This window comes from Mustela putorius, unplaced genomic scaffold (genome assembly GCF_011764305.1).
Source record: "Mustela putorius furo isolate JIRA1106 unplaced genomic scaffold, ASM1176430v1.1 tig00000238_pilon_pilon_pilon, whole genome shotgun sequence".
Lineage (NCBI taxonomy): Eukaryota > Metazoa > Chordata > Mammalia > Carnivora > Mustelidae > Mustela > Mustela putorius.
In genome coordinates, this window is record NW_025421324.1 from 734788 (window position 1) to 745606 (window position 10819).

General features: G+C 48.9%; 1 protein-coding gene across 1 annotated transcript; it reads left to right on the forward strand.

Annotated features, from left to right (window-relative positions):
• Positions 1-3888: 3888 nt before the first annotated feature.
• On the forward strand, positions 3889-8728 carry CNGA4 (cyclic nucleotide gated channel subunit alpha 4). The gene is made up of 6 exons (XM_004781185.1): positions 3889-3950; positions 4094-4195; positions 4393-4499; positions 4812-5457; positions 6210-6559; positions 8280-8728. The coding sequence occupies exons 1-6, from the start codon at positions 3889-3891 to the stop codon at positions 8726-8728; spliced, it is 1716 nt and encodes a 571-aa protein (XP_004781242.1).
• The last annotated feature ends 2091 nt before the right edge of the window (positions 8729-10819 follow it).

The window sequence follows — 10819 nt, forward strand, 5'->3', positions numbered from 1 at the left end:
GGCTGGTGAGATGAACGGAAAGAAGGGCAAAGGGGCTTAGGGAAGTCTTCAGGAGTAAATGATGTCTGAGCAGAGAAACAAGCAAGAGTATAGTAAACTAAGAGAAATGCAAGTTTCAGATCAGGTCTGTGGCTTAGTTCAAAGTATTGTACCAATGTTAATTCCCGATGTTAATCATCGTACTCTGGTTATGTAAGATGATAACAAGGGAACATGGCTAAGAAGTTTCCGGGAGATTTCTGTACACTTTCCGCAACTTTCTGTAAGCCTGAAATTCATTTAAAATAAAAAGTATTTAAAAAAGAAAAAGAAATTGGGGCACCTGGGTGGCTCAGTCCTTAAGCATCTGTCTTCAGCTCAAGTCGTGATCCCAAAGTTCTGGGATGAAGCCCAGCCTCAGGCTCCCTGCTCAGCCGGAAGCCTGACTCTTCCTCTCCCACTCCCCCTGTTTGTGTTCCCTCTCTTGCTGTCTCTCTCTCTCTCTCTCCCAAATAAATAAATCTTTAAAAAAGAAAAAGAAATGGAAATTTCAGCCTGAAGGATCAGCCCATACCAAGGTAAGGAAGAATGAACAACAGGTGGGGAGGAGCCTTGGGAACTACAATCAGTACAGCACGTCTGGGACCCAGGCAACATGCAGAAGAAACACTGAGCAATGAGGCTGAAGACATGAACAGAGGTCAGGAACTGGAGATTCGTATGCCATGTGAAGGAGTTTAGATTTTATCCTTGGGATAACAGAGAACTATGAAGAATTTTATACATGGTCAAATTAGTAAGGCCCAAACTGAAGTAGTAAAGCTACAGAGAAATGGGCATGTGGACATGAAGGTAGGGCACCAGGACTTGATGACAAGATGCATACGGAAGGAAAACAAAAGTATTAAAAACTGATGCTTAGTTTATATAAGTTCATTCACAGGCAAAATTCAACTATGGTATTGGAAGTCAGGCTGGTGATTACACCTGGAAAAGCAATGACTGGAAGGGGGAAGAGTACGGTTCATGTGAGTGCTGGTTACATGGATGTGTTCACTTTATGAAATTCATCAAGCTGTATACTTAGGAAATGTGTATATATATATATATATATATATATATATATATGTTTGTTCTGGGTACTATGCTGCATAACACATCAGCCCAAACTTAGTAGTGTAAAAAAATGACCATTTCTTTATGCTCACAGATTCTGGAAATTCAACCAAGACACAGCAGGAATGGTGTATCTCTAGTCCACGATGCCTGGGGCCTCCTATAAGACACCTGAATGCCTGGGGGTGACTTGAGGGTGGTGGCTAGCATCACTTGAGGCTTCTTCACTCTTCTTCATATGTCTGATGCCTGGGCTGGTGTAACTCAAAGGCTAAGCTCAGCTGGGACTGTCAAACACAGTACAGGGACATGACTATTCTTTGTGGCTTGGATTTCTCACAATGTGGCCGCTCGGTTCCAAGCAAGAGTATCCTGATGGGGGGCTACCAGACAATGAGCATGCCCAAAAGAACCAGAAGGAAGCTGCATGGCCTTTTCTGATTCAGCCACAAAAGTCTCTCTGCTGTATTCTGTTGGTTGAAACAGTCACAAGGAAGGAGTGTCAAAGAATTTGTGACCATTTTTAAAAACTGCCACAATGTCATACAATAGTAATAATAATAATAATAAATACTGATGCTAGATATCTGGGATGAAAGACCAGAAAGAGGGATTACAAGAGAAGAGAAGAAGGGAGATAATGAGCTCAATTATAGACCCAATGGGCTAAAGGTGACTGGGATATCCAGGTAAGGACATCCAGAGAGCAGTTAGTGGGATAGAGAAGTCTACAGCTCAGAGTTCCTGGGAGTCAGTAGATGGGAAAGGAGATCCTGTGGGCGGCCAAGATCAGCTGGAAGGAGAGGAAGGCCTAGGTCAGAGTCTTAAAAAACACCAACACAGAAAGGATGGACAGACGAGTTTATGAAAAGACTAAGAAAAAATAAACAGAAGACCAAGAAATTATGGTGTCATGGAAGCCATGGGAAAAGAGGATTTCAAAAAAAAAAATAAAATGTTGAGGACTACAGACATTTCCATGAAACTTTTCCAAAACCCTTATCTGATCATAGCACTTAACTACACAAAACACTTTGCAGGTTCTCCACTGCTTTAAAATAAAACCCAGCTGGGCACCTGGGTGACTCAGTTGGTTAAGCAACTGCTTTCAGCTCAGGTCATGATCCTAGCATCCTGGGATTGAGTCCCGCATCGGGCTCCCTGCTCAGTGGGGAGCCTTCTTCTCCCTCCGCTGCTCCCCCTGCTTATATTCCCCCTGTCAAATAAATAAATAAAATCTTTAAAAAAAAATAAAGCCCAGCTTTATAAAATGACTGAGAAAGCTGTCCCTGGGCTGTCCTCTGTCCTCCATTCAGCTTCATCTTGCACCCCTAGCCCCTCACATTCTCTACAGAATCCAGTCAATGTCTCCCAGTCACTATGTTTTTTAGTCTCTATGCCTTTGCACACTCTATCTACTTTGCCTCTACTGCTCTTCATTCTCCCATCTCTAGAACTAACTCCTATCCATCCTACAGAGCCCAGGCTCAGTTGGGACCCTTCTTATAATGTATCAGCCCTATATCACCTAACAGAGTACCATCAAACTGATATGTAACTGCCTATCTACCCAACCATTTCCCCTACCAAAATGAGTTTCATGAGGGCAGGAAATGTGTTTCATTCATCTTTTATCCCCAATATTGAGCATAATATTGACTTGGCTCATTGCAGGTCTTCTGATTATGATCTGTTGACAGAGAAAAGATGATAGGAGTGAAAAGGACTTCAGATTGAGGGAGAATTTTCAGGGGTTTGTTTGTTTGTTTGTTTGTTTGTTTGTTTTGATATGGGAGAGACTTAAGCATGCTCATAGAAAGGGAAAACTGAAGGAGGTTGGGGATCTAGATAACACATGGAGTAGCTGATGGGATTGAGTACTAGAGGTAACAGGAAAGAATGGGGCAAAACTCCCAGATAATGTCCCCCATCACACTCATCACTCAAGAATGGGTAAGGTTGGGGTGCCTGGGTGACCCAGTCTGTTAAGCAGTCTGACTCTTGATTTCAGCTAAGGTCATGATCTCAGGGTTATGAGATCAAGCCCCCATCCAGCTTCATGCTCAGAGAAGAGTATGCTTGGGATTCTCTCTCCTGCCCATGATGGAGCACACGCACACACAACCACACACACACACACACACACACACACACACTCCCTCTCCCTCTCTCCCTCTCTTTCGAATAAATTTTTTAAAAAATGAGGTAAAGTGGGCATAAATGTAGATAAGGGTGCAGATAATGAAAACGGAGCTCACTTTTAATGTGACAAGCATTGTTTGTCCCTAGAGACTAATTCAGCACCTGACACAAATGAGCCATTCAGTAAATAGTTGTGAAATGAATAAATGATGAGGCCCAAGCAGAGACCTTGCACAAAGTAAAAGAGAATGTCTATCTGAGCCTACACTGACACCCCCATCTCCTGACTTAAAGGACCCCTAAGTTGTTCAGCTTGGCAGGGTGGGGGAAGAAACAAGGCCCAGCCTTACCTCTGAGGTATGCACCCCCACCTTCTCCGGGGATCTCATTAGAGATGTTTAGTTGGGCAGGTGTAAGCCCAAGCCCTGGGAGACAGGGCGGGGTGCTGGAGCCACACTGCCTCTGCCCCTTCAGTAGGGGCTGGCCCTGGTTGTGTTGCTAAGAGCTTCAGAAGTCAGAGGCAGAGGAGTTGCAGCTGGAGGCCAAGGGCAGCCTCTTCCAGACAGGGAGGCAGGCAGACACTAGCCCCCACCTCCTGAAGCCGCTATAGGCAGAGGCCCTGAATATCCCACATCCAGGCATCACGGAAGCATGAGCCAGGACAGCAAAGTGAAGACAACGGAGTCCAGCCCCTCTGCCCCATCCAAGGCCAGGTGAGAGATCCTGGTCCCCTGTGTCCAATCTGTCCATCTAACTGGATGGAGCCTGATTCTTCTTGATGCCCCCAGTGACAAATTCAACAACGAATGTCTGGTGAAAAAAAAATGGAACACTGCTTCTTCTCTTGCTTCCACAGGACATCACTGCCTGTCCTAGACCCATCTGGGGATTACTACTACTGGTGGCTGAACACGATGGTCTTCCCAGTCATGTATAACCTCATCATCATCGTGTGCAGGTTTGGCAAGGGCTTTAAGCAGAGATAAGGGCTCAGGAGTCAGGCAACAGAAAGGGGCAGGGCCTCGGGCAGGGCTGGAAGGAGGGGCAGCACAGAAGAGAGGGTGCAGGGAAGAGTGCTGAGTGCTGAGTGTCTTGGGAAGATTTCCTTACACAGAGGGTGATCTTGAGCCAATCTGTGCTGTCCCCACCACACAGAGCCTGCTTTCCTGACTTGCAACACGGTTATCTGGTGGCCTGGTTGGTGCTGGACTACACAAGTGACCTGCTATACCTACTGGACATCGTGGTGCGCTTCCACACAGGTCCGTGAGCCCAAGGCTGAGCCTTTGTTCAGGTTACCTTCCTAAAGAGGACCTCTGAGTCACAAGGAAGTGAGCCCCTCCCTGAGAGCACATCCACATGCCTCCAGGCTTCACAACATCCCTGTGCCCATCCCAGAAACCCTGGAGCAAGGTTGTGCCCACCCCACCCTGTCCCCATGTCTTTCTCCCTGTCCTACCCTGGCCTGCCCACTCTCACCCTGATTCCTGGAGCAGGCAGGTGCCCTGACTCCGCCCCATACCTGAGCCCATCTCCTGGCTGACCCCAGCCTGCCTCCGCCTCCCAATCCCCAGGATTCCTGGACCAGGGCATCCTGGTGGTGGACAAGGGCAGGATTTCAAGCCGCTACATTCGCACCTGGAGCTTCTTCTTGGACCTGGTTTCCCTGATGCCCACAGATGTGGCCTACGTGCGGCTGGGCCCACACACCCCCATGCTGAGGCTGAACCGCTTTCTGCGTGTGCCCCGCCTCTTTGAGGCCTTTGACCGCACAGAGACCCGCACAGCTTACCCGAACGCCTTTCGCATCACCAAGCTGATGCTCTACATTTTTGTTGTTATCCACTGGAACAGCTGTCTATACTTTGCCCTGTCCCGGTACCTGGGCTTCGGGCGTGACGCCTGGGTATACCCGGACCCTGCGCAGCCTGGCTTTGAGCGTCTGCGGCGCCAGTACCTCTATAGCTTCTATTTCTCCACGCTGATCCTGACCACTGTGGGCGACACGCCGCTGCCTGCTCGGGAGGAGGAGTACCTCTTCATGGTGGGCGACTTCCTGCTGGCTGTTATGGGGTTTGCCACCATCATGGGGAGCATGAGCTCGGTCATCTACAACATGAACACTGCAGATGCTACTTTCTACCCAGACCACGCACTGGTGAAAAAGTACATGAAGCAGCAGCATGTGAACCGCCGGCTGGAGCGGCGGGTTATTGACTGGTGAGTGATGATGTCCCAGACCTGGACACATAGAGGTGCTCTGGATAAAGCTCGAGGGAAGTGTTTGGGTCCTTATTGCCTGGTGGGCCAGGCAGGGCACCTGAGTCATGGGGAGAGGGGTCCACTGGATGGGGCTTAGAATAGAATGGCTTCTACTAGTTGCATCTGGCCTTAGGGGGCTGGGTCAGATGAGAGATTGATAGGGAGAGGAACTCATACACATGGAAGGATAACCTGGAATAAAAATGCCATTATCTGGTAGGGCTCAGAAGGCCCTGGAAGGGGTGAAGGGAGAAGAGCAGTATGTCCCAGGAGATGGCCAACAAGATGGCTGACTATGTTATAGTCGTCCCTACCGTGGGGTGAACAAAAGGAGATGTCAGCAAGTCTGGGTGCTAAAGCAGAGGGCCGCTAGATACAGGGCTCAGTGACTGAAGTAGGTATCTGTGGGATGGTACCAGGCATCGCTAAATGGTAGGTGGAGTAAAGCGTCACAGTAGGTAAAGGGCGTCTTATTCATTGTTGACTGGTGGAGGCTTTCAGGCCCTGGGTGAGGCAGAAGCGGTCAAAACATATCTGTGAAGTGATCCTGGAGTGAAGATATTCATCAGCCAATTGTCCAGTATTCCCATGACCCCTGTGAGATCTCAGTGTGAGTGGGTCCTTGGCCAAAGCTTAGCTGAATCCTGATGGAAAAAATAGAGGCAGGTGTGTGGGGCGCTGGGGAGGAATGTTGCTGCCCTTGCCCCCAGGTACCAGCACCTGCAGATCAACAAGAAGATGACCAACGAGATAGCCATCTTACAGCACTTGCCTGAGCGGTTGCGGGCGGAAGTGGCCGTGTCCGTACACCTGTCTACTCTGAGCCGGGTGCAGATCTTCCAGAACTGTGAGGCCAGCCTGCTGGAGGAGCTGGTGCTGAAGTTGCAGCCCCAGACCTATTCACCAGGCGAATACGTCTGCCGCAAGGGGGACATTGGCCGGGAGATGTACATCATCCGTGAGGGGCAGTTGGCCGTGGTGGCAGATGATGGCGTCACACAATATGCCGTGCTTGGTGCGGGGCTCTACTTTGGGGAGATCAGCATCATCAACATCAAAGGTGGGCCCCTCAGGTTCCGTTCCGGGACAGGGCTCGGGGAGGCGGTGGGGACAGCAGAACCCTCTACTGAGACTAAATGGTACTTCAGGGCCTACGGATTAAGGAAACCTGGCCTTAACCTGAGTCACTAAAGGGTTCACAAGAGCAGCAGGACACGGAGGGCCCATCCCTTGAGAAGAAGCCGAGCCAAGGTTAGTGTACAAAGTGGATCCTTGGGAAGAGGAAGTAGATCTGCTCTGTCAGTGTCAACCCGAGGCACCAACAGACCAGTGGAAAATGACAGAGATGATAAGAATAGGAATAGCTAGTATCTATTGCACACTCACTACCTGCCACCTTCAAAGTGCTTCACATGTACCAGCTCACTCAATTCTCACCACAGCTCAGGTAGGTACTATTATCTGTACTTTCACAATAAGGAAATTGGGATACAGAGATGTTTGGGAAACTGTCCAAGGTTGTCGAGGTAAGAAGTACACACACTTGGAGTCAGTACAAGGAACTTTCTCACAACCAAATGTAAAGGATGGAAGAAGGAAGGCATTGCCATTCACTCCACCAACTCCAGGCCAGGCCAGGTGCTGTACGCTGGTTCATTGACTTTTTTTTACTGCCTGTGCCTTAGGCGTTGCTGGTATGCCCAATCACAAGTAAAGGCGCTAAGGCCCCAGGGGATGGGAGAACATGGCAGGGGGTGAGCACACGGTCACTGACTGAAGCCACACAGGCTGTCAGCCTGGGGATCTCACTCTCTAGTTATTCCAAAGGCCTCACATCTGTCCTCCAAGGGCCCCTCAAGCTCCATGTCCTGGATGCAGTCAGCTACTGTCCACATGATTTTGGACAAGTCATTTCCATTTTTTAGGCTTCAGTTAAATATGAAATATTCAGTTAAATATTAAATATTAAAAACCCATAGAGTTATTTGTGAGGATCAGATGAGTTGTATAGGTAAGGCATCATGGCAGTGGCTAGTGCATAGCCCGTGTTCACAGAGGGTAGTTCCTATGCCCCTTCTGAGTCCTTCCAGCTCTGAGCTTTGCAGCATCCAGCCTCATCAACCTTGCTCACCATCCCTCACCAATATCTTCCCAAAATGTGACTGACACCATTCAGCTCCCTTGCTTAAAATACCTTAGTACTTTCCCACTGTCCTCAGCACAAGGTCTGAACTCCCTGTCCCGGCTTACCACCCCAGCATGCCGTGCTCTCCCTCCTCTCTCCACTCTCCCCCCACCCTGTACTTCCACCACTCTGGACTGCTTACAGTTTGCCGCAGCACCTAACTGGCTCCTACTCACATCCCTCTGCTAGTACTCCTCCCTCTGCCTAGATGCCCCCCTTCTGACCTCCTGCCCCCGCCCTTCCCCTCTGACCTCCTGCTCAGTTAGGCATCACTTCCTCCAAGCTTTGGAGGCTCTTTTTTGTTAGGGCCTCTTTACCTATCTTCCCACAGCACTGGATGCACAGGTCTACACCGCACTTGCTATACTGTTTTTTAACTATCACATTACATGCCTATCGCCTGTACACTATGAATTCTGGCAAGCAGATCACTGTGACCCACCCAGTCACATTACTACTGAAAGAAAGAATTAATGAAGCTGAAAGAGAGGCTCAAAAGCACAGATGTGGAGGTGGGGGTCCTTTCAGGAGTGAAAAAAACCCTCACACCTCTCCTGACTAACTGTCCTCCCATGTGTCTGCCCGTGGGCCACAGGAAACATGTCTGGGAACCGCCGCACAGCCAACATCAAGAGTCTAGGGTACTCAGACCTGTTTTGCCTGAGCAAGGAGGACCTGCGGGAAGTCCTGAGCGAGTATCCCCAGGCCCAGGTCGTCATGGAGGAAAAGGGCCGTGAAATCCTGCTCAAAATGAACAAGTTGGATGTAAATGCTGAGGCAGCTGAGATTGCCCTCCAGGAAGCCACAGAGTCCCGGCTACGAGGACTTGACCAGCAACTCGATGATCTACAGACCAAGTTTGCTCGCCTCCTGGCCGAGCTGGAGTCCAGCGCACTCAAGATCGCTTACCGCATCGAACGGCTGGAGTGGCAGACGCGAGAGTGGCCAATGCCCGAGGAGCTGGCTGAAGCTGATGATGAGGGCGAGCCTGGGGAGAGAGCTTCTCAGGGTGGAGAGGGCAGGACTGCCCAGGAGGGACCCTGAGAACCAGAGTGACCCATTCCTAGCCCTAGGATTCCTCTAAGAAAATCCAGAGTTGTAGGAAAGCCTGCCTGCAGAAACTCTGCCATCCTGTCTGCTAGGTACAGAAAAGGGAATGAACTGGGGGTGTAGATGCTCACCTAAAGGTATAGGAATATAGCACCCATTCATCCCCCATTCCCTAGCACACGTGCACACACATACACACACACACACACAGTTGCATATATACACACTGCACTCAAGGTTGCATTCCATATAAAATACTCTGCAGTTTCCATTTTCAGGACACATGCTTTCTCACAAACATAGGTATGTCTTAAACCCACATAATATGTACACATTCATTCATGCACCTCATAAAGACTCATATACTGAGGCTCACACACCATAGACACACAGATGCCCCCCACAGGTGTGCACACACTTGTGAATGCACAGAAACACACCCAGAGCCCTTCCAAGATATCCTTGAAGTGCCTCCCATATGGCAAGTTCACAAATGTAGCCTGAAAGTTGCACCTCAATAAAATGTTTGACTCCTCACTAAGCATTTATGGGAGTGACAGGAAAAGGAGAAGCCAGTGGTGGGCCAGGATGAATTCTGTCGGAATGCTGACTCACGGGGTGAGGGGCATGGACTGTGTAGTAGAGGTTTGATTCAAAGGGACTGGGGAGTAAGATGAGGATCAGTGCTGAGCCAAGGCAAGGCTGGGTTATCAGTTAACATCACACTGCTTTAAGTACGCACATGCTTTCATAGATATATACACTGACCATTATATTTCATTCCAGAGTGTGTCTCCTTACCTGTGTGAACTCTGAGTGACTTGACCTAGCTTAGTGGACCAGAGAAGATCCTTCTCCTCCTTCCTTCTTCCTCTGGCCCAGCCCTAGAGTCTGGGGCTAGCACTACGCCATGTTCCAGACTGATTACAAGGAGAGAAGAGTTCACAGGGCCACTCACCTGGTCCTGCTCTACCCGGTTGGTTGTTACAGCTGACTTTGGTGCTGCCAGAAATCCAGCCCTCCCTCTTTATGGTATTTCAAAATACAGAGTGGCAGCTGATAGAGACAAGGTAGAAGGGAACATCCTGGGTGGGAACAATGGGAGATTCATTTTTGGGGAGTTTTTCAGTAACTTTGGCATACTTGGAGGAAGTTCTGCAGGCTTGGGCAGAGAAAGTGTTTTGGGGGTCTCTGGGGAGGAATCTGTTATCATCTCTGAATCATATTCACCCTGCTCACAACTTTGGCTCCTCCAGGGCCTTGCCAGTCTTTGGTCTAGGCTGTTCCAGGTGGCATTTTTAAATATACCTTGGATTTAATTGATCAATATGACTGAGTGATGATACATAGAAGTCAATGCTATTGAAAGAAGAATTTATTACTTATTGTCCCCAAGAGGAAGGGATACACCCCCATGCAGGGCCATACAGGGAAGCACCAGGGCAGTGAGGAAGGAGTAGGAGTAAGGGGAAAACATGGGCAAAAAAAGCTCTTTTTACGCTAGTGCCGAAAAGGTTTGAGGTGGGGACATCCCCTACTGGGCAGGTAGCAAAGATAAAGGAGCTTGTGATTGGACAGCTTGTAATTTGATTTTCAAGAACCCATGAAAGCAAGACCACAGAGGACTACTCTGGTGATCAGGCTGGCCCGTGAATTCAAGATGCCAAATCATCAATTACTGAATATCAAGAACGATGATTACAGGTAGTGCAAGAGAAGGAAGGGTCGGGCCCTCAGTGCTGTCAGGCAGGATGTGTGGGAGCATCTGCTGGTGTGTAGTCATGGAGACAGTCCCCCAGAACTGTTGGTATCCTCAAAACTGAGGACATATCCTTTGGATACTGTGGATGCAGGGGACATAGATGCACCCAGACATGAAAGACTGGGAAAGGAACTGAGGCTGTGGTTGGGGTACAGGCATTAGGAGGTACTATGAGGATCACTATACATTAATTCATTTAAAAAGATGTGGTTACTTGCAATCTCTTCCTCACAAAATATGAGGGCTGGCATTCAGTCTCTCTTGTTCATCTCCGTCTCCTCAGGGCCAAAACTGTGCCCGACACAGTGTATGTCCTACAATAG